Source organism: Artemia franciscana, chromosome 9, assembly GCF_032884065.1.
Source record: "Artemia franciscana chromosome 9, ASM3288406v1, whole genome shotgun sequence".
NCBI lineage: Eukaryota > Metazoa > Arthropoda > Branchiopoda > Anostraca > Artemiidae > Artemia > Artemia franciscana.
In genome coordinates this window covers 40,515,272-40,540,137 of record NC_088871.1, presented here as the reverse complement: position 1 = coordinate 40,540,137, position 24,866 = coordinate 40,515,272, and the positions used below count along the sequence as shown (strand labels likewise).

Below are 24,866 nucleotides of genomic sequence, written 5' to 3'. Positions count from 1 at the left end.
GCACAGTCGAAAAATTTAAGAACTATTTATTTGAGGATGACCTAATCCCCCATAGTCCCCGGGGGAGGGGCTGCAAGTTATGAACTTTGCCTATTGTCAAACAGTTCGTGGTAACGAACTGTAGTAAGGAGCGGCCCGGCTGAATAGTTAACAAAACTCTAAAAAACGGAATTTTGATACCAATAGTTACATCAATAGAATCACATTTTAATGTTGATTTTAAATATATAAGTTTCATCAAGTTTAGTCTAACCCATCAAAAGTTACGAGCCTGAGAAAATTTGCATTATTTTTTAAAATAGGGGAAAACACCCCCTAAAAGTCACATCATCAAAAAAACCTTAAGGAAAATCACACCATCAAATTCAGCGTATGAAAGAACCCTAGTGTTAAAGTTTCAAGATCCTATCTCCAAAAAGGTGGAATTTTGTATTTTTTTTTTGCCAGGGGCTAGATCACGGATGCGTGTTTATTTGTTTTTTTTTCCAGGGGTGATCGTATCGACCCAGTGGTCCTAGAATGTAGGGATCATTCTAATGGAAATTAAAAGTTCCAGTGCCCTTTTTAATTGACCGAAAAAATTGGATGGCACCTAGGCCCCCTCCCACGCACATTATTCCCCAAAGTCACCGGATCAAAATTTTGAGAGAGCCATTCTGTTCAGCTTAGTCGAAAATCTAATAACTATTACTTTGGGGACGACTTAATCCCCCTCAGTCCTCGGGGGAGGGGCTGCAAGTTACAAAATTTGACCATTGTTTACATATAGTAATGGTTATTATGAAGTGTACAGACGTTTTCAGGGGGACTTTTTCGCGTTGGGGTCGGAGTGGGTAGGGGGAAAGGGGTTACGTGGGAGGATCTTTCCATGGAGGAATTTATCATGAGGGAAGAGAATTTCCATGAAGGGGGCGCGGAATTTTCTAGCATTAATTAAAAAAAATTAAAGTGATTTGTGCTATGTAAGAGTATAATACTACTGCGGTTAAGGTAGGAAATGAGGTTAGCAATTGGTTTTGTATTAAATCATGAGTTAAGCAGGGTTGTGTTCTATCCCTATTTATAAGGATCATTTTGATGGACTTCGTCTAAGGGAGCACAGGAAAGGCAATTGGAGACCACGGAATCAAATGGGGAGGAAAAACGCTCCTGGACTTAGATTGTGCTGATGATTTAAGCATATTAGATGAAAGGGTAAGCAAAATGAATAAATTTTTAGAGGTTTTGCGAGAATATGCTTGAAAATTAATGTGAAGAAGACTAAGTCACTAAGGCTAGGAATAAGTGAAGATGAAAAGGTGACGTTGGGTAACGAAAAGATTCATCAGGTTGGCAGCTTCACTTACCTTGGTAGTATTATTAGTAAAGACGGTGGGAGCAGTGAAGATGTTAAAAGCAGAATAGCTAAGGCTCAGTGTGTTTTTTAACAGTTAAAAAAAGTTTGGAAGAATAGAAAGATAAGTCTGCAAACCAAGATTAGAATATTGGAAGCTACAGTGATGACAGTGGTCAAGTATGACTGTGAAGCATGACCGCTCCGAAAAGAAAATGAAAAATTACTAGATGAATTCCAGAGAAATTGCCAACGGATTGTTCTGGGTACCCGGCTGACTGACCATATTTCAAATAGTAGATTTTACGAAAAATGTAGTTCAATTCTGTTTCCTAGGGCTATAATGAAAGAAAAAGGTTGAGATGGGTAGGCCAAGTTCTGCGGCTGAAGTATGACAGATTGCCGAAGATTGTCCTTTTTAGCCAACCGTCTGGGGCTACACGGATAGCTGGTCGTCCTTGTATGGGTTGGGAGGATGTCATAAATCAAGATTTAAAGGAAATGGGAACTTCATGGGAAGGTGTAATCTATTCAGCCTTGTATAGATTAGGTTGGAGGAGGAGCGTGCGTAGCTGAGTTGGCCTCAGGCGGCTTGGTGCTGCAGTGAGTTATTAGTAGTAGTAGTAGTAGTAGTAATTGAAAAAAACAATGAGAAACTAAATAAAAACTTTTTTCACCTGGAAGTAATGAGTAGCATTAAAGCTTAAAACGAACATAAAATATTACGTTTATGAGGGATTTCGTCACCCCCACAATACCTTGCTCTTTACGCTAAAGTATTGTTAGTAATTTCAACTATTTATTCTACGACCTTTGTGATTCAGGGGCCATTCTTAAAGGTTTGGGATAAAATTTAAGCTTTCGTGTAATGAGTGAGGTATTGACAAGGCGGCACACCCCCTCATATACGTAATAGAAATACACAAATATAGGATTTTGTTACGTAAGTTAATTCGTAAGATACGTATGTTTATTTCTAACAAAAACGTTTGTAAAAAAAAAAAAAATCTAGTTGCATTTTTAAGTAGCCAAAAATTGGAGGGCAACTAGGCCTCATCCCCCAGCCCTTCTTTTAACATAATCAACTACGAGAAAGCAATTTAGCCAAAAAAAAATTAATATGCAAATTTCGTTTTATTATTCATGTGCGGTGAGGCAAAATCAAAACATTTATTAATTCAAAAACGTTCAGAAATTAAATTTAAAAAAAAAATATATTTTTAACTGCAAGTAAGGAGCGACATTAAAACTTAAAACGAAGAGAAATTACTCTGTATATGAAAAGGGTTGTCCCCTCCGCAACGCCTCGCTCTTTCCGCTAAAGTTTTTTTTATTGTTTTAAAAAGTAGTTGTGACAAAACAACTCAAACTTAAATAGAGTCAAACTTTAGCGTAAAGAGCGAGGCGCTGAAGAGGGGACAACCCCTTTCATATACGGAGTAATTTCTGTTCGTTTTAAGTTTTAATGTCGCTCCTTACTTACGTGTAAAAAAAACTTTTTTTTTTATTTAATTTACATATAGTATTGGTTATTGGGAAGTATACAGACGTTTTCACGGAGGATTTTTTCTGGTGAAGGAGGGTCAAGGAGGGGGATACATGGGAGGATCTTTCCATGGAGGAATTTGTTATGGTTTGGGTCATATACAAATTACAAGTAGCTTCAGGCTATCTATTATTATAACCAAATGAAAAATCGACTAAAAAATCGACGAAAAATCGTTAAAAAAAAAAGAACGATTTTCCATGAGTTGAAGTCTTGTAATAACTGCACTTTATTCAGGATGGTGCTGGAGTGCTGAGCAACTCCAGAGGTATCTTTACTGCAAAAAAATTGTAAATTCGAGAGAAAGTACGATGTCGAAACCTAATTCGATTCCGATCGCCGCTACAGTCCTAACCCATGATGGTGTCAGAGTCCGATTCTTAGCCAAACTGATAGTGTTAGATTATCAAGATGTTACATCTACACTTAATGGAGGAGCTGAGGGGAGTGATAACCTTTACTTGACTTGACTTATGTCTCCTGCCGGGCACTGCTCGGCGTAGGGAGTGACGTCTGCCTCCTCCATCCACTTCGGTCCATTACGAGTATTTGCACTTCGCCCGGTCTGATTTTTGCCATCGTCAGGAACTCGGACAGGCTGTCGGACCAACGTTTCTTCGGTCGGCCGCGAGGTCGCTTCCAACTGGCTTTGATAGGATCGAAGTCGTAGATAGTCTTTGTGGGTAGATACAATGACATTTGAAGCAGGTGCCCGAATCATCGTAAGGTTCTCTCGGATGCTTGAGTCGAAAACTGAGACTGCTTTGTGAGCTGCAGAAGCTTCTCATTGCTGACGAAGTCGGACCATCGTAGGCCCTCAATCCTCCTCTGGCTCTTCGACTGAAACACTTCGATTTCCTTGAGGGTTGCAGCTGATGCTTGCCATGTCTCAGCTCCGTAAAAAATTACACAGCCGTCTAGGGCGTTCAAGATCCGTAGTTTCGTTGTACGAATGATGTTCGGTTTTCGCCAGAGGTGACGGTTCAGTCTGCCCATGACAGAGGACGGTTTGGATAATCTCACTTGCAGCTCGGGGAGAAGCGAGCCATCTGAAGAAATCATGGTCCTCCAACAAGTATTAATTGTGGATTGCTTTAAGTTTAATTACTCTTCACGTTTATTTGAAAAATCTACGTTTTTATTTAGTTCTTCTTTTGTCTACAAAAGAAGTATCTTTTATTCCTTTATCAGAAAAAAAAATACATATTCCTGATTTTTTCTTTCCTACTCAAATTTGGTTACATTTTGAGTTTCCTCTTTTTTATCTATCCTAATACTTACATATTTAAAAACATCGAACATGTTATTAATCTTTGTTCGAAGAAACTAACTAGAAGAAACCAGAAACAAGAAACTAGAAAACGGTGGAATGGTTTTGATAAATTGAGAAAATATTTCCGATACTGATACCGATTATAAAAAATACCGGGTCGGTTTCTCAGATTCTTGAATCAATTAACTATTAACGTTCCATTACTATTAAAATCACAGTTAACTCGTTCTTTATCAAAATTTTCACTTTTTGACAATACGAATATAGAAAAATTGCAAATTCAATGCCTTATTTTGCGTATTTGGTTAATGGTAATGACTATTGTTGACTTTTCCATCCTTTTTTTACAGATTGATACATACTTAAGTAAACCCGTTAAAAATACTTCAGTCTTAGACCCCCCCCCGCTGACCAAACTTTTGGATCCTCCCGTGGTTCTACTCATCATATTTAACTTGACCAAAAGCGAACATACATCAAATGGCTCTAAAACACTCGAAAACTTGCAATAATATATCACACATTGGTTCAGCCTACACATTTGCAAGCCAAGGACAATCCAGGGATATTTAAAAACAAAAATAAGGCCATTTACTTCTATAGTTATATTTACGTGTAGCTAAGATTCAGGTTCAAGCACTTAATTAAATTTATGCTTGTATTTTTGAAGAGCCTTCAGAATTGGCCTTAAGATAATTTATAAAATCTTGCGTTAATTGCGCTGGATGATAAAGCAAATCCTTAGAAAGATTGAAACAACCTGTCAGATGAAATGAGCAGTCACTTTCCCTAAGTTGAGCTGCAAAGTCCACATTAGACTATTTTTTGCAATTAAAATCGGAAGATGTAAAATAATAACAATATATTATGAGCCAAAGAAGGCCATGGAACCCAGCATTCGTAAATACACGATGTGACATAAACACAGATCCTCTGCCCTCCCGAAAAACAAACTTGAGGCACAAGGACATTATAATACACCATTCATTCCCCCCCCCCTCAATCCCTCTGCGATTCTCCAAGATTTTTATTTTTGTTCTTTCAAAATTATAGGTTTTAGTCCAGTAAAACATTTTCGCCGGAGTAGCCAGGTTGAATTGTGAAAATAAGTAAGCAAAACTAATCATTTTAATATGACAACGCTTTTCACCCGTGAAAAATTCAAATATTAATAATGCTGTTGATTCACCTTCATAAACTGGTTCTATATGTTTTTAGCTTATTTTTTGCTGAGTTAGTACCCATCTTTCTTTGTTGCTGTTTCTTTTTTAATTTAGCGTTCACTAATACCAAAAAGAAAAATACTAAAAATCGAATTTCCGATCTTCCTTCTTTTTTTTCTTTTTTGTGATATACATAAAGTTTCCAAATAACCAGTTAAAACAATCAGATATTATTTTCACTATCCTTGGTACTTTAAATTTCTATTCTTTCTTTTACTTCTTTATTAATGTAATTACAAACCTAAATGATTATCCTTTTCACAGTTGTTTCCAGGAAACCAATGGTACCGAACCCCCGACAAATTCTTCATCTTTTTCAGATTACAACAATAGCAAAGCTAAAGAGAATATTCTCGGGAATCGGATCTTGCTCCCCCACCAAAATATGTAAGACTATATATAAACATTGTTTTGTGGTTTTATTCTTATAGGAATAATGAATATAATGAAAATCTCTGACACCGTTGGCTGTCAACTCCCAAAGTCCATCGCTATCTTTGTCTTCTTCTAGGCATCTCTGAAGTGTAGCCTTCTGTCGTCCACGCCGTCGAACTCCTGGAGAAGTCCAACACCAAACATAATAAGGCAGGTAATTGCTGCCCATTCTAACTATGTGTACCCAATATCACCACCGACTGTTTATAACTTTATCCACAACGAGTGGTTGTTTAGTCTTCTCTCTAATGAATGAGTTGGTAATTTTGTCTGTCCAGTTGATTCTCAAAATCCATCTAAGAAAATTATTTCCGAACTTTGGATTCTTTTCTCTAGCTATTTTGTCAGCGTCCAGAACCGTACATAACTGACAGGACATTACAATGTAGGAGCCTCAATTTCAACTTCAAACAGAAAGTGGCACTTCTCCAAACGTTTCTTAACTTATTAAAGGCTCCTCCCGCGCACACAATACACGTAGCAATTTTATCATCGGAACTTCCATTGGTGCTGACTAGACTCCCAAAATATCTGAACATCTCTACCTCTTCAATTTCTTTTGCTTTAACTGTCAGCGGCATAGCAGGTAGTTTATTCATATTATTGCACATGGCTTTCGTCTTTTGGGTGCTTATTGCCAAACCTAATCGTTGTTATATCGCCTGAAGACTATGCATCAAATAAAGTACTGCTTTCATTCAACTAGATGCCACCTATGAAATTGCACGCCCGTAGGATGAAGTCAATGAGAATTGTTAACAGCACAGGGGACATAATGAACCCCTATCGAACGCCTGAGTTGACTTTGAGCCCCTTAGTCAAGTCCCCATCATCAGTCCAAACAGCACACATTTGTTCATTGCATAATGCCATTATAATTCTGGTAATTTTATCAGGGAAGCCATAGTAGCGCAGTATTTCCCTCCAGTGAATCTCTATGGATTGAGTCAAAAGCCTTCAGTAAACCGATTAAAGTCATCATGATTATAGTCTGCCATTCATTTGATTTTTCAATAAGTATTCTAAAACTGAATGTCAAGTCAACACATGACCAACTTAGTCGGAAGCCATGCTGTTCATCTCTGAGTATGGCGTCAACTTTTGTCTGGATGCGATTCATAAGTACTCGCCAGAGGACTTTTCTTCCTGCAGACTGTAGGGTGATCAGACCTCGCCAATTGTTGCAATCAGTAGCTCTGGCTTTCTTAAATAGTTTCATTATAACCCCTTTCTTCCAATCCGTAGGAATATCCTCAGTGTCTTACATCTACACTAACACTTGGTGTAACGGCTCAACTAGCATTCCATCACCGTATTTCATTAGTTCAGGATGTATTCTTGCTGACCCGAACATTGCAGTAGCCAGAGTGATAGCTAAACACAATAAAATAGTGAATATGACTGCCCAGGAATGGTATTCTGTACTATTTCAGTAGTCTCTGCCTCTTTTTTTATGTTGTTGTTGTTTGTTCGTTTTCCTTTTTTCTCTATCTCTTTTCTCTGTATTGTTCAAAACTTGGTATTTTTGTATGTCTGTGTCATCACCTTATATCATGCAGTTTGAAAGAGGTTAAGAATTTTTTGTTGTCTTTTTTTAAGTGTTTGGCTTTGCACTCAGTGGATATTTCTTCTCTTTTTATTTTTTTTACCTTCGGTTATTGTTCCGTCTTTTACTTTTCTTATATGACGGGTTTTCCGATAAATAATAATAATAATAATAATAATAATAATAATAATAATAATAATAATAATAATAACAATAATAATAATAATAACAATAATAATACGATCGATGCCAGCTGCTTTTCCATTCTTTAGTTTACGTAGTACTATCTCTACTACATGCAAACTAATTGGCTCTGTACTTATATCCAATCAGAAAAGGCTTCAATTATCTGAGGGGTGGGGGGTTGCAGGGTCTGTAGGAGATGCAAAGTTTAATATTCCGTGGAAATACTTTTTCCATCTATTATCGGTTTCTTCTTTACTCTCAATCGCAGTAGCAGGCTTTTTGAAACCTCCTGTGATTTCTTTTGTAATGCGACAAACTGTCCTGCTATCACCTTTACTAGCAGCAACCTCAGCTTTGGCCTTCACTTGAGAATAGTTTTGTCATTGTTGATGGCAATAAACTTCTCCTTTGCCGCTATTTTCCTCAGAATATAATCTGACCAACAAAAAAAAACTTTTTGTTTGTAACATCAAAACCTTTGTATAGTTATAATTAGAACAAGGATAAGATAATAGAAATAAAATCAGAGGGTTCTAAACTCAATAATTCTGTAGTTTGATTGTATTATATAAAAGAAAAAATTTTTATCAACAGAATGAACTTATATATTTATATTGCAATCCCAATGTCAATGTAAATCTATGATTTTTTTTTCTCTTCTGTATTTTGCTTTAGGGACGTCTCGTTGCAATGCCCAACAGTAAGCCACTAGCATAGAAATTGTTGTTCAATTAGTACAAAGTTATGGATTGAGATATGGGGTAGAGATTGGACTACTCCATAGTTATGGAATAGAGATTGGTTACAGTTTTATTTTGGTTACGCAATTTATTTATTTTTTATTTATTTAATTCTTTTGTAAGTTTGATTAGCTATTTGTTTAAAAAAAATGTAATAGCCACCGGTCGCACGTGCTTTTTTATATCTTTTTTTGTGGTGGTTATTGGTAATTTAGTTGTTATGTCTTTGTTTGTAAATATTTCTGTTACTAAGATGTGGCTTGCTTTTAAGTCTATTTATATTCTTTTATGTGTATCTGTCATTTTTCTTCAGGAAACGGTGATATTCTAGGTGGCATTAGAACTAGCCCCATTCTATATTAGATCCTTCTAAATGCCATCTTTATAATTCAAGTAACATTTTGGACATGGAATTTTTGATAATCATATTTTTCTAATTTATGTTAATTCTTTATTGACCATTTTTACGTTTGGTGGATTTCTTGTTTGATAATTTTTAACATTGTCCTGCTGTCACCTTCCCCTGATATCACTTTACTATCGTAGGAATATTTTTATCAGATCTTTCAACGTATTAATCGCTTTAGGATGTCCAAATTTTCAGAAAAAAATTTTCATACATAGAATGCAGAAAATGTGTTTTCAACAAAAAATTACCTAAAGTTGTATTACAGGTCTCCGACAATTTTTGGCTTTTACATATATATATATATATATATATATATATATATATATATATATATATATATATATATATATATATATATATATATATATATATATATATATATATATATATATATATATAAAACCAGTTTTTTCAACTGAAAGTAAGGAGCAACATTAAAGTTTAAAACGAACAGAAATTATTACGTATATGAGGGGGTTTGCCCCTCGTCAATACCCCACCCTTTACAATAAAGTTTGAATTTTGTTCCAATTCTTTATGAATGACCCCTGAATCACAAAGCCCGTTTAATTAGAATAAATAGCTCTTTTGAAAGTACAAAAAAACTTTAGCGCAAAGAGCGAGGTATTGACGACGGGGTAAACCTCCTCATATTCGTAATAATTTCTGTTCGTTTTAAGTTTAAATGTTGCTCCTTATTTTCAGTTGAAAAAACTTTTTTTTTAATTTGATTTCTGATCGTTTTTTAAATAGTGCAGGGAAATCTGGTGCCCCCTTCACGGAAAACTCTCTTCCCCCATGGAAAGATCCTCCCACTTAACCCTCTCCCCCGACCCCCCATTATTACGTAACCTTTAGCGTAAACCTTTAGCGTAAAGAGCGAGGGGGCGAACCCCCTCATATACGTTATAATTTCTGTTCGTTTTAAGTTTAAATGTTACTCCTTACTCAGTTGGAAAAACTTGTTTTGTTTCTTTTAATTTAATTTCTGATCGTTTTTTAAATAATACTGGGAAATCCGGCACCTCTTTCATGGAAAATTCTCTTCCTTTATGAAAAATTCCTCCGTAGAAAGATCCTCCTACCTAACCCTCTCCCCCCGACCACCACCAAAAAATACCCCCTCCCTCCGAAAATGTCTGTATACTTCCCAATAACCAATACTTTATGTAAACAATGGGCAAAGCTCATAACTTGTAGCCCTTCCCCGGGGACTTTGGGGGATTACGTCGTCCGCAAAGACATAGTTATTAGATTTCTTGACTATGCTGAACAAAATGGATATCTCAAAATTTTGACCCGGTGACTTTGGCAAAAATGAGCGTTGGAGGGGGCCTAGTCACACTCCAGTTTTTGGTCACTTAAAAAGACCACTCGAACTTTTCATTTCCGCACGAATGAGCCCTTTCACAACATTCTAGGACAACTGGGTCGAAAAAAAAACACGTATCCGTGATCTTTCTTCTGGCGAAAAAAATACAAAATTCAACATTTTTGCAGATAGGAGCTTGAAACCTCTACAGCAGGGTTCTCTAATACTCTGAATCTGATGGCATAATTTTCATTAAGATTTTATGACTTTTAGGGGATGTTTCCTCCTTTTTTGAAAATAAGACAATTTTCTCAGGTTCGTAACTTTTGATGAGTAGGATTAAACTTGATGAAACTTATATATTTAAAATCAGCATGAAAATCCAATTCTTTTGGTGTATCTATTGGTATTAAAATATAGAAATATATATACATATAGATAGAGGAGGATATAGGGGATGATAGAGGAGGAGCGGGCGTAGCTGTGTTGGGCCTCAGGCGGCTTGGTACTGCGGGAAGTTGTTAGCAGTAGCGGTTGTTTTTTCGTGAGACAAAAATAATAATCAGATGAGTGATTTGTTGATTCCATTCAAATCATAGAAATTGTAAAAGGCACAGATCTTTCCGTCCATCCAGTTAGAAGACACTGAAATGTAGTACTACAGATACGTGGATCCCACACATTGTATTGCTGTCCGATGACAAAGCAAAAATGATGTCCGAATCACAAGAAATTCGTCCAACTGTCCAATAGTTGACTCGCGCAAATCATAGGAATTTCAAAAGGCAAAGATTGAAATGTTTTCACCTATTTAGTTACAACACCCCCACAAGTACACCCCCACGACAAATATGTGGGACCAACGCTTTGTCATGTTGTTCGATGTACCGTTTAAGCCAAAATACCGTTGATATAACATAGTCACATATAGCGTCAAATTTCTTCACTATGTGTTATTATAATATAATCATAAATATAATAAAAATTGCGAAGATAACTCTTATACTTTTCGCACATTATTTGAAAATCAATTTGCAACGGAAAACAGAGTATACAGCTTTACTCCTTATAGATAATAATCAGATGAGTGATTTGTATATACAGGAGTAAAGTATACAGCTTTACTCCTTATAGATAATAATCAGATGAGTGATTTGTTGATTCCATTCAAATCATAGAAATTGTAAAAGGCACAGATCTTTCCATCCATCCAGTTAGAAGACACTGAAATGTAGTACTACAGATACGTGGATCCCACACATTGTATTGCTGTCCGATGACAAAGCAAAAATGATGTCCGAATCACAAGAAATTCGTCCAACTGTCCAATAGTTGACTCGCGCAAATCATAGGAATTTCAAAAGGCAAAGATTGAAATGTTTTCACCTATTTAGTTACAACACCCCCACAAGTACACCCCCACGACAAATATGTGGGACCAACGCTTTGTCATGTTGTTCGATGTACCGTTTAAGCCAAAATACCGTTGATATAACATAGTCACATATAGCGTCAAATTTCTTCACTATGTGTTATTATAATATAATCATAAATATAATAAAAATTGCGAAGACAACTCTTATACTTTTCGCACATTATTTGAAAATCAATTTGCAAGGGAAAACAGAGTATACAGCTTTACTCCTTATAGATATAAAATAATCTGAGTGTGAGAATGACACTTATAAGGTTACCCCTATAAGATATAGGATTAATGTTAGTTATTGTTGTTATTTTACCAAGATCAATACTTATATATTATTTTAATAACAACAATAATCTATTAAATTTTATTTTTATTTGTTTTATTAAATTTTTTATTTTGTGCCGACCTACAGTTTTCATGTTTTAACGTAAAACAGCTGAAATAAATTAAATATGAAAAATTATGTTAAAAAAGCATGAAAAAATGTGAAAATAGAAATATTTTTCATTTTCTAGTGAAGCTTAGATCGTCCTCCCAGAAAACATCTAAACAATATCATTATTCTGTCTAGTTGATTAGATAGGTCCAAAAATAAGGAATCCAATTTTGTAAGTAGCTTGCCCTTCCGATTCAAGTTGCAGCAGCAGATTTGTAGCAAAACGGTATTTTTCGTAGGTAACGAGAGTTTACAAAAGATCTAAAGCCGAACCGGCCAGCCATAATTAAAACAGAGAGAGGGAAAAATCTCAAGATGAAGAAACAAACGGGACGTCAGTCACTTCAATGTTCTCATTGAAACAACTCTATTTGGCTTCTGTGGTATCCAATCACAGTAGCAACAGCCTGCTTCTCGTTTGGCTGAGATGGGTCTCCTAAAAGAGTAATCTTTGCCATCTGCCATCCTTCATCCGCAGAACATTAACTAGCAATATTAACCAATCTTTCACTATAGCCCTAACCTCTCTCTTACTACAGTCCTTCTCTAATTACAGCCCTAGATCTGTCATACGAGTACCTACAACTATCCTTACGCAATTCTTTTGGAAAAAAAGTTAACAAATCTACCTTATTTTTTGGATTTTTAGGTAGATACGCACTTCAGTTGGACCCTATCTTAAGGGAAGATCAAAATCAACAACAAAAAAAGAATAGCTATGAAATAACAGGAAAATGTCAAACCAAACGTAAACTCAATATATTTCGATAGTTTTTATGTTGTTTTCTTTAATATACAGGAAATTCTGGGACAACTCGTATCAAGCCGAGATTTAGAGCGACAACAAAGTTTAATTCTCAAACCCCCCGCCCCGCCCCCCTGCTTGCATGCCAGCCTCGGTCTAAAGCTATTGTTGAAAGTTCTTCAGTCTTTCTAAAAGACATATTTTAGACTAGCACATACATACTAAGCATTGTAATTTCTTCGATTTGTCTTACATGAATTTATTTAGTTGAGAAAGTTCAACATTTAAAAATGCTGAATTTTACCTTGCTAAATGAGAAAACTGGGAGAACATCCCTCCTGTAATTGGGGACCTGAGGCCAATCTCTAGTATTCACGACAAACTCAGTGTCGGGCAATTCAGCAGAAATCTTATGTAAGAAATGTTCAATCCCTGAACATCGAAAAGGGAACATACACTCCTCTTCACGGTATACCTTGCCATTAAGGATCTGATAGAGGACACCTCTGTAAATAAAAAACAATTAGTAAATAATAATAAAGTATACAATATAATAAATATAACTGTATTTATGGTAAATACGTCTTTTTGTAAATAATTAGTCCTCTGCAAATAATAACAGCATGTCATACAGGGTGACCCAAAAAGATGAGTACCCATATTTTATTTGATAAAGATTCCATTTTTTAACAAATGCCTTTTCTGGTGCAGGACGTAAAAGGTGAACCCTATGGATGATCGTTTGCAGCTATAGTTGCCCCAAAAATGTCTTGGACCAATCAGCAGAAGATATTCTCCCTGCAGACCTATTTTACAACAAAATCATACCAGAGTGTACAGATTCAGTTTCGAATTAAATAAAAGAAACTAGTTTTTTTTAACTGAAAGTAAGGAGCGACATTAAAACTTAAAACGAACAAAAATTACTCCGTATATGAAATGGGTTGTCCCCTCTGCAATCCCTCGCTCTTTACGCTAAATTTTTTAATTGTTTTAATAGGTAGAACCGTGACAAAGAGTCAAACTTCGAACTATTTGAAACGTTTCCATTGTCGCAAGTTTCCACCAAAATCAATTATTGTTAGTTGGGTTACGAAGCTCAGAGAGTATGGGACTGTAATGGACTTAGGTTCTAAAGCCAAAGGGGGAACTTATTCAGGCAAGAAAAAGAGTGCGAGGACAGAAGAAAACATTGCTGCAGTGACGGACTCAGAAAGACGCAGCTCTAGGAAATAAGAGCTTAGACGCAGGCAAGAGCTCGGGATTTGACAAGGGATTTACTACGACGTGTTCATACGTTTATTTGAACACGTTTAGTTGAACAGTGAGAAAAAGTGTAGTCCCTCAGTGCAGCATTTTTTTCAGTTTTTGCACTCTTTTTCCTGACTGAAAAAGTTCCCCCTGTGGCTTTAGAATATAAGTCCACTGTAGTCCCATGCTCTCTAAACTTCGTAACCCAACTAACAATCGTTGATTTTGGTGGAAAGTTGCGACAACGGAAACGCTTTCGAAACGAAATCTTTACACCCTGGTATGATTTTGTCGCAAAATAGGTCTCCAGGGAGAATATCTTCTGTTGGTTTCTCCAAGACATTTATGGGCAACTATGGCTGCAAACAATCATCCATAGGTTCACCTTTCATTTCCTGCAACAGAAAAGACATTCGTTAAGAAATCGATTTTTTATCGAATAAAATATGGGTATGCATCTTTTTCGGTCACCCTGTACATGTCAGGGGTGCAATTATTGCCAAATTACATTTTAAATATAATTTTGGCCCAAAAATTGCTACTTAAGAATGCGGGCTAATATCCAGAAAGAGGGATGGAAAGGAGGTTAAACAGGATGTAACCTTCAGGCCAGGTAATCCACTGCCCCGCATTTGAATGGCTATCACTAGGAAAAACAAAAGCAAAACATACATTTAACAAGGGAGGGGGATACGAGCATATATGTTTTTTCCGGTTAGTCAAGACAAGTTTCATATTAAGAATACTTTTTAAGGTATCTGAGACACGAAAACAAAGAGCCATAAAAACTTTATAAATAAAATAGAGATTTACGCCGCGTTTTGAAACCAAAAAAAAAAAAATTTGAAACTTCAAAATATCTCAAGAACCAAGTAACATAGTCGCTTATAAAAATAATTGTTAAAAAATTACAAAGTATTATACATACACGGTTATATATAAAAATATCTGTATATATATGTTACTGTGAATGTCCGAAATCTTAATTTCAAAATTCACCATTGAATGTCCAAAATTCCCTTTTCTCTGCTTGGATTCAATTGGCTTTGTGAATCAGCTTTTTCAGTCTTATGCAAGCTATCATGGTAAAAGTTGATGTTGGGTTATATTATGTTATAAATCTTAGAAATTGGTTAAAAACCTAACCTAACTTAAATTAACCTCTCGCCATCAAATCGTGCATGAAACTGAGAAAGTTGACTGGCAACGCTAACTAAATCTAAGAAGAAAAAAAAGGCGTATATATATACATATATATATATATATATATATATATATATATATATATATATATATATATATATATATATATATATATATATATATATATATATATATACATAAAATATTAGCGTGCCGTAAACATCAGTGTTATAATTAGTGCTAAATTGCAAAAATTTAGAAATAGAATAGTATATTTGCCCAAACAATTTGTCAAATTTAAATACGGTCTAAAATCCAGAAGGAGGATTGAACAGTGGCAGTGGCAATAAACAGGATACACACTCAAGGCCAGCTAATCAATAGCTCCGCATCTGAATGGCTATCATCGAGCAAAACACAAATTATGTCAAAACTGAATTAAACTCAAATTTGAATTAAAATGGAATAGTTGCGGGCATCAATTCATGGCTAATTGTAGAAAAAACTAAGATAGATAGTCCAGTTAAGTAAGAAGCAAACCTGGCATTAACCCTTATTAGGATTGTATAAAAATGATGTTAGTTCATTTGTTAATAGATATATCTATCTATTATCCGTCCATTCCTATTGTAGTAGAACCAAGGTAGATAGTCATAGAGCTAAGATAGTACAGAACCTATAGTTTTCCAAGGGTTTGGTTAAATGGCACAGGAAACCGGCGGGAATAAGTGTGCCTCTCTTATTGGACCAATATTTGTTTGTTATCTTTTAGCAAGTCACGCCTGCCTAGAGTCTCAGGCAGGTTGACTAAGAATTTGAAATTGACATAGGACCATTGGATATTAAACACAATTACGACTTACTTTAATAATCTATAAGAGCAAAATTACTTATATATTTACTTATATTACTTATATTTACTATTTACTTATATATACTTGTATATTTTTATAGCATTTAATTTATATTATTTTATATACTTATACTACTACTACTACTAATAACTCACTGCAGCACCAAGCCGCCTGAGGCCAACACAGCCACGCACGCTCCTCCTCCAACCTAATCTATTTAAAGCCTCCCTCTTTACACCCTCCCAGGAAGTTCCCATTTCCTTTAAATCCTTATTTATGACATCCTCCCAACCCAGACAAGGACGACCTGCTTTCCGTGTAGCCCCAGACGGTTGGCCAAAAAGGACAATCTTCGGTAATCTGTCATCCTTCATCCGTAGAACGTGGCCTAGCCATCTCAACCTTTCTTTCATTATAGCCCCAGAAAGCGGGATTGAACCACACTTTTCGTACAACCTACTGTTTGAAATACGGTCAGTCAGCCGGGTACCCAGAACAATCCGTAGGCAATTTCTCTGGAAAACATCTAGTAAATTTTCATCTGCTTTTCGGAGTGTCCATGCTTCAGAGCCATATTTGACCACTGTCATCACTGTAGCTTCCAATATTCTAATCTTGGTTTGTAGGCTTATCTTTCTATTCTTCCAAACTTTTTTTAACTGTGAAAAAACACCCTGAGCTTTAGCTATTCTACTTTTAACATCTTCACTGCTCCCACCATCTTTACTAATAATACTACCAAGGTAACTGAAGCTCCCAACCTGATCAATCTTTTCGTTACCTAAGGTCACCTGTTCATCTTCACTTATTCCTAACCTTAGTGACTTAGTCTTCTTAACATTAATTTTCAAGCCTATTTTAGCACCCTGAACTCGTAAAACCTCTAAAAATTCATTCATTTTGCTCACACTTTCATCTAATATGCTTAAATCATCAGCATAATCTAAGTCCAGGAGCGTTCTTCCTCCCCATTTGATTCCATGGTCTCCAATTGCCTTTCCTGTGCTCCTTAAGACGAAGTCCATCAAAATGATCCATATAAAGGGGGATAGAACACAACCCTGCTTAACTCCTGATTTAATACAAAACCAGTTGCTAACCTCATTTCCTACCTTAACCGCAGCAGTATTATTCTCGTACATAGCGCAAATCACTTTAATGTATTTTTCTGGTATACCATATAACGATAAGACCTTTGTTAACGCTGTTCTATCAACAGAATCGAAAGCTTGCTCATAATCGATAAAACTTATATTTATATTATATTTCCAAAATGCAAGAAGTTTTTTTTTTCTCGAAATTCGATATTTTATAATAATAATTGTTTTGTCGTATCTTGCGTAGATAGAAAAAACAACGCTTTTACAAGAAATATCGTGTTAAAAACATGAAAAAAAGCGAAACGTAATTTCATTTGTTTCATTATTCTTTAAAATTATGCTGGGTAGCATATCGCGTTTTGACTACAAAATGCACTGACTGTTGACGTCTTGAAGACAGAATGTTCAGCTAAGCAATGTATGCATGATTTTTTTTGGGGGGGGGGGAGGGGGGCAGGCAATTCATTAAAATTCGCAAAACTGTTGGCAAATGATAGGGAAAAATAAAATGAAAGAAATACTAGGCTATGTTATTCTTCACGAAAGTTTATTATGCCTAAACATTCATCGATGGCCGCCCAAAAATCCCCCTTTTTCAGTCGATATAGCTTTGGAATTCTATCCCAACTGGTATATCTCTCTCCTTTTTTTAGATGTATTTTCAAGAATCTTTCTAACTTTCAAACCCGTCGTCTTAATTTTTTCTTTTCATATTTTTAATTCCAACTTTGTATTTTCTGTTCCTTTCTTTGAATGATTGCGGTATTATCTTGAAAAAGTGAAAAAGTTTTTTTTTATCCTATTAATTCGGCCAAAAATTCATTACTTAATTTTGACCTTCAATAAACTGAGAGTAATAAGACTACTAATTAGTAATAAGAGAGTAATAGACATTTATTCCGGCTATTTCGATCTGCAGATCCGTGCTCTGTTGCGGGTCACAACAGCCCCTCACAAGTATTTCAATTAAACAATCGTCGGTTCGCGAATTCAGTCTCCCATGTTTTTTACTGCAAATGTGTTTTTTGAATGTTTTTTACTATATTCTAGGGTATATTCTGTTTTTTTTTTCTTTATTTTATATGTATTTCTTAATTTAGAGTCTTGCTTATGGTTCTTTGGTGTTTTGTTCCTGTATTATAAGGCCCACAACCAGCCAAGCCTCTTATGACAAATAGCCATTTCGTGTTTTTAAAAGTGTTTTGGCATGAATAAATGATTGATTAATGATAAGGAGACATGAGTCCAAACGCTACAAACCGCTGGAGAATTTGGCTCTTTGTGCTCGCCGGTCATGCCTCCTCCCACCCCGCCCATTCAGTTCAGAAAAACTTTGATGGTGTTAAATCTAAGACAAGACAGCTTCAAAATAAGGCTTTAAATACTGTACGCCTCATATTAGTTAAGTTTATATTTTGATATTAGCCAACAAAAGTTTCAAAGCAAGTAAAAACAAATGAGTACAGCCTCATGCATAAATTGCATTTTGATCACAGTTTCTTTTCTGAGAAAAAAAAAACATTTAAAACCACAAAATCAAACATTCCAATAAAACTTGCCGAAATTGCATGAATTGTTTCTTTTAATAAGATTACTCTCTCTGTACAAGTTTTGTAACACTACCTTTTTACATTAAACTGTAAAATAATTTCATTATATTCTGTTTTTTCTCAATTGAAACCGTCAGTCAGGGGCGTAATTTGCTATGGGGCAGGGGGCAACTGTCCCAACCAGACTTTGATTTGCCCCCCCCCCCCCCCTAGATCTTAGTTTGCTTTCCGCCAGCTGAAATTAAGTTTCTTAAAAAATCTTGTCAAAACCAAGATTAGTCTACATAATTCAAGCATCCACAGAAATAGGTCACTTTTCTTTAGTATATCTTTACCTTTATGGCACTATATGGCTCATTTTTCAGTTTTTTCCTGTCATTTTCACTTAATTTAGGAAAATTGGCAACGACTTTGCCCCCTCCCCCAGCTGTCATGCCTAATCAAAATTCGTAGAAAGGTTTATGATTAGTGATGGTCTGTTTTGAGGATTGTTCCAGCGCCATCTAAAAATCTCAATTTTCAATAGTCCCAAGACAAGATCAATACATTTTGTATCCGTTTAGTCCTGGAGTGCGCAGTGTGTTTGATCTCAGTTTGGTAATACGGGACCCAGACTTCAGACCCAGGTGCAGCAGCATATTGCAGGGCTCAGAATTCAATTCCAGTATTGGGATTATGGGAAAGCGCCTCCATACTAATTCAAACAAGGAGAGAATAAGAAGAAGACTTGGATCAGTTGCCTGATTTCATTGTTACAAGAACTTTTAGATTAAATTTAACAATATTCGGTAGCTAAAGACAATTACTCCATTTTTCGTTAATGAAAGACCTTAGAGGAATCTCTCGGTCTTCAAAAGAGTTATTATCATCATCAACTTCAAAAGTTAATATTTTATTAAACCATTTTTTGATATGCTAAGATCTATTGTTGTTATTTCTATATTCATGCTTCTAATAAACCACCCTCTTGCCTTCACGCTCTCATTATTCATTCAAACTCGTTAATTTGTATTATACTTAAAAATCTTTCCCTGTGAATTTCTTTAGTTTTTTTTTTCTTCTTGGGAGGGATTCTGGTAATATTTATTTATGTCTCATCACTGAGAGCTAACAAGAAGTTTGCTGTTGAGTTGACCTCGTTCCTATGGGTGTTTCCTACAATTATCTTCTCTTTCTTAGTTTTAATTAAGAATGACGTATTAATCAACTCTTCTTCGGGATATCTATATCCTACTAATTTCATCGTGATTAATTTTAATGTTAATAGGATTACTTTCTTGGCCTATTCATTTATATTAGTATACTTATTTTTAGCCCACCTACTAGTTATTGATTTTTTTAAAATAACAATAAGAAACCTATACGATCGAAAGTCTAGTGCTTCTATGATTTTTAAAAAAATAAAATGTTATCTCTACGCAAGACGCAACCTACCCTCAAAATTATTAATTCTACCTTAGTAGATCCACCTGTGCCGGCTAACATTTCCATTTGATGAAACTTCGGGTCCCTCCTAGGTCTATGCCTGGTTATCCAAATCGTTGCTGGGTTTTTTTTAGCGATATGTTACACATCAAGAGTGGACTTAGCATTTTCTAGAGTTGCTCATATTTGCCAGGACGTCAACTACGGTTGGCTGCATGGAACTATTCACGCCAACGGCGCCTCTTGTTTCTTTATTTGCATTTATTTTCACATTGGTCGAGGAATATATCATGGCTCTTTTCATTACTTTGAAACATGAATAACTGGAATTGCCCTCTTATTCCTCGTAATGGCTGCCGCTTTTTTAGGGTATGTTCTTTCGTGAGGTCAAATATCCTTTTGAGGAGCTACTGTGACTACGAACCTAGCATCGGCCGTACCTTATATCGGTAATAATGTAGTACAATGGTTATGAGGGGGATTTGCTGTGGATAATCCTACTCTAACACGATTTTTCCCTTTTCACTTCCTAATTCCCTTTCTAGTAGCCGGTTTAACAATGATTCATCTTTTAATCCTTCATCAAAGAGGCTCTAATAATCCTCTTGGAATTAATGCTAACCTAGAAAAGTTGCCCTTCCACCTTTATTTTACTACTAAGGAAACCGTAGGCTTTAAAGTGCTTATCTTTTTTCTTGTAGCTCTCTCCCTAACTAGACCTTATTCTTCTAGATCCAGACAATTTCATTCCTGCCAATCCATTAGTTACCCCAGCTCATATCCAACCAGAGAGGTATTTTCTATTTGCCTATGTTATTTTAAACTCTATTCCTAACAAGTTAGGAGGAGTAATTGCACTTGTTTCTTCTATCCTCATCATTGTATCCCTTCCCTTTACATTTAAGCCGAAGTTCTGAGGTCTTGAATTCTATTCTATCGCTCAACCTCTGTTTTGATCCTGAGTATCGGTATTCTTACTTCTCATATGGATTGGAGTACGACCTGTAGAAGATCCCTCTATTTTTCTAGGACAGATTCTTACGTGTGCCTACTTCTCTTATTTTGTGTTTACTCCAATTGTCATTAATGTAAACGATAAAATTGTCTAATAAGACCCCTTGGTTGATTAATACATCTGTTTTGAAAGCAGAGCAAGGTTGATTATACAACCAGTGGTCTTTAGTTTTAACCCCCCTTGAGAAAGGCTTCAATAAAGGTAGAGAAATATTAAATATACCGGCAAAAGACTTTTCCAACATAAATATATTCAGTTATCATAACGATATCGAGGATAAGATATATATATGTATATATATATATATATATGCGTGTGTGTGTGTGTTCCACCGGTGAAAGTCAACAAAAAACAGCAAATACGTCAGTGAAAGATCAAATATTTCATTAGATTGTGGAGCATTTGGACCCTCAATGGTGTATGTCCACTATTACAGATGTGCTCTGGTGATATGTCCAAAAGAAGAAAAAAAAAATCCAATTCTTAAAACCCATTCCTTATCTCTAATTAGATAACTGGAATGTTACAGCAGTTGTTTTTGGAATGGAAGACTCCGACTTCTATAAACTTGCAAATGAAAATTATACCCTCAAGCAGCTTTACAGACGTAATCAGTTTCTCCGTTCGTAAAAATTCAAACGTTAACAATCTAATGATTCTCAGCAACAACTACAGCTTCAAGTTTTAGCTCTCTTTTTGCTGGTTTTCCCCCACGTTTTCTTTTTTAATTTGGCGCCAGGAATTAGAAAAACTACACAACTGTATACGAAGGTCTTTTTCATTAAGATTTCAATTCCCTTCTTTTCCTAAGTGAGTAGTTCGAATTTTTATATTAAACCAATGTTTTTACTGCTTATCACCTTTAAAACTATTGCTGCAAGTAAAACACCTCAACTGTGCACATAAAGTCGAATATATTTAAAACGTCTTTCCCCTCATAGCTCACCCAACACAAAAAAAGCCCAGAAAAACTTTTCAACACTGGGAAATAAACATCAAGGGGCGGATCATTATAAGCAGTAACATTTACTTCGTTCTGGCCCGGTTTATTAGGTCTTCCGTGATGCCATCTTTGAATACCAGCAAATCTTTTTCAATAAGTGTTGTGTGACAAGAACAGTTTGATGACTGGCAAGGCTCATATGAAGCTTTTGCCTTTTCTATCTCTTCCAAATAATGTGACCATCTATTATTTTTACCTGAAAAAACAAAGGCGGCATTAATCTTGAAGTACAAGCAAAGAAAACTAAAATAAAGCTTCTTTTCTTTTAATATGGATGATACCAAATAACTTTTACAAATCAAATGGCTGACAGGGCAAGAGGCAAAGGAACATTCTATTAGAAATTTTTTTTAAATATTTTATCAGTTAGAGCCCATCAGCGAGATACTACCAGCCTAAATTGACTATGACACTTTTAATTTCTTAGCCAAGTTTGGCGGAACACCTACTATAATGCTGCTGCCCAAATTATCCAAAAATATATTGTCAAAACTAACGATAAATTATCAAAAAAGGAAGAATAATGAGAGCATAAAAAATTTACTAAAATACTACTGCAACTATTACTAACAATTCACAGCAGCACCAAGCCGCCTGAGGCCAGCACAGCTACGCTTGCTCTTCCTACGTACCAGTCTTTTCAAAGCATCCCTCTTTAAACCCTCTCAAGAAGTTCCTATTTCCTTTATATATTTCCTTACATACTCCAACGTCATTCGGAGACGACCATTTTTTCTTTTGGCCCTAGACAGTTGACCGACAAAAACGATCTTTGGCAATCTGTCATCCTTCATCCGCAGAATGTGTCCTAGCCCTCTCGATCTATCTCTCATTACAGCCCTAGGAAGGGGGATTGAACCATATTTTTCGTAGAGCTTACTGTTCGAAATGCGGTCAATCAGACGGGTGCCCCCCCCCCCTAAAAAAAAACGTAGACAATTTCTCTGAAAAACACCTAGAAAATCCTCCTCCTTCCTTCGGGGTGCCGAGTCTTCAAAACCCTGAATTCGAAACAAGTTGATTGATTTTGCTAATGTTTAATCTCGGATAGCATCCTGAACTCGCAAAACCTCTAAAAGTTCATTCATTTTGCTCAAACTTTCATCTAGGATGCTTAAATCATCAGCATAATCTAAGTGTAGGAGAGTTTTACTTCCCAAATTAGTTCCGTGTTTTCCCATTGCCTTTGCTGCGCTCCTTAGGAGATACCCCATCAAAATGATGCATAAAAATGGGGATGGGACGAAACCCTGCTTAACTCCTGATTTAATACAAAACCGGCTACTAACCGAATTTCCTACCATAACCGCAGCAACGTTATTCTCGCAAATAGCATTAATCACTTTAATGTATTTATCTGGTGTACCATACGAAGATAGAATCTTCACCATAGCTCTTCTATTATAGTGGAGGAAAGATACGGGAAAAGATGGTCAAACCTCGGGAAATTACAACAGATTTTCTTTTATTTAAAAAAAAAAGATTTCTTTTTTTAAATGTTCAGAAATATCAGCTTAATTGCAAAAAAAAATCCACTTTTATCCCCCTTGCACAAGTGTCCCAAATTTGCCCTTGAAGTGGGAAAATGAAGGGAAAAATCAATTTTTGTGTTTGTAAATATTTTGGAGTTTAAACAGTCGTTTCCAATCAAATCAAGGCTGCTGAGTCCAAATCTGCACTTAGGTTTTTTTCACACTATTATCCCTATTTCCACCCTAGAAAGGCGCAGAGGGGGGTTAGAACTCGAAATTAAGAGGTTGTCGTATTTTTTTATCGTTTCCTATGAAAGAATGGTGGCGAATCAGTGGGGCCATTTACCATAGTACTCGCTACATGACTGGGTTCAGACTATATAAAAGTTTCGTGTCATTGTATTTACTTCCGGAAAAAGACAAAACAATAAAGCTAACGAGCGTACTAGTCGAGGTGGAAAAACTCGTCATTGCCTTTTACAAACCGCTTTATTGGAGGACAAAGTGTATCGTCGATGCAGAGCCTGCCACAAGTGCTCTAAGTTTCCTATTGTTGTCCTAGATGGATTTCACCCGTGCATGAGTTTCATAGGAGTCATTGCCTTCCTTATGACTGACTGAGGACTTTTGGAAATTAGTCAAGTATATGTGCCTAACATTGGGCGAAGTACGTTACAAGGCAAAGCTGTCTCTCGCGCTGGGCGAGGTCCTGGTCTGTTGGAGGTGGCCCTTTATGCGAACCTTTTATCATCGGAACTGAAAAGCAGTGTGTGACGACAATGGCATACTACCAAAACCCCTTTAAAAGACAAAACAGGCTTACGATTTTCTCCTTGAAGGATATACAATCGACGAGGCGCACGTGTCAGAAGGAGCAGAGCTTATCCATGAATAGTTCATAGAGTAAAAGAACGATTATCTGAGTCCAGAACTGCCCGTCTTTGGTTTCAGTATCTGGACCTACTTGGAACCTTGAGAAAGAACCTGAGAGGTAACGAAGTGGCAATTTTGAGATTTATTTACAGTGCTTGATAGAAATGCTTCCCTACTTTGATGCTTCCGGCCAGAATCTTTAAACGGTGAGAAAAGGCAGAGAATTTTTCAGGTGAGAAAAGGCAAACTAGAGCAGTATAGAATGCTACGGGAACACCTCTTCATCTCGGATATCTGACAACTACTGGGTGGTACTTTCTCCTGATTTTGTTTATCGAACAAAAATTAATGAGAAGTATGAAAACGAGTGGCGGTCTGATGGGAGGTAGAGGCATGACTGAATTGCGGCAAACAATTTGGGCATCTGCTATGCCTACTTTGATCCTCGTTAACGAACTCACGAAGAACCTGACTGGTCTTGCAAAGTTAACAATTGAAAACCACTCGGAGACGATATCTTTGAGGAGAACTAGAGATCTGGTGGACATAGAAAAGATAGTTCAATACATT

The 24,866-nt window shown here is 36.0% G+C and overlaps 1 protein-coding gene across 1 annotated transcript in view; it reads right to left on the bottom strand.

The window, feature by feature from the left end:
• The window catches only part of LOC136031413 (O-glucosyltransferase rumi homolog), a gene marked incomplete in the record, with an annotated part of 141,857 nt that overhangs the window by 98,228 nt on the left and 18,763 nt on the right, over window positions 1-24,866 (bottom strand). The window contains 2 exon segments of the mRNA XM_065710969.1: window positions 12,915-13,116; window positions 21,979-22,147. Coding sequence (XP_065567041.1) covers window positions 12,915-13,116; window positions 21,979-22,147 — 371 coding nt within the window.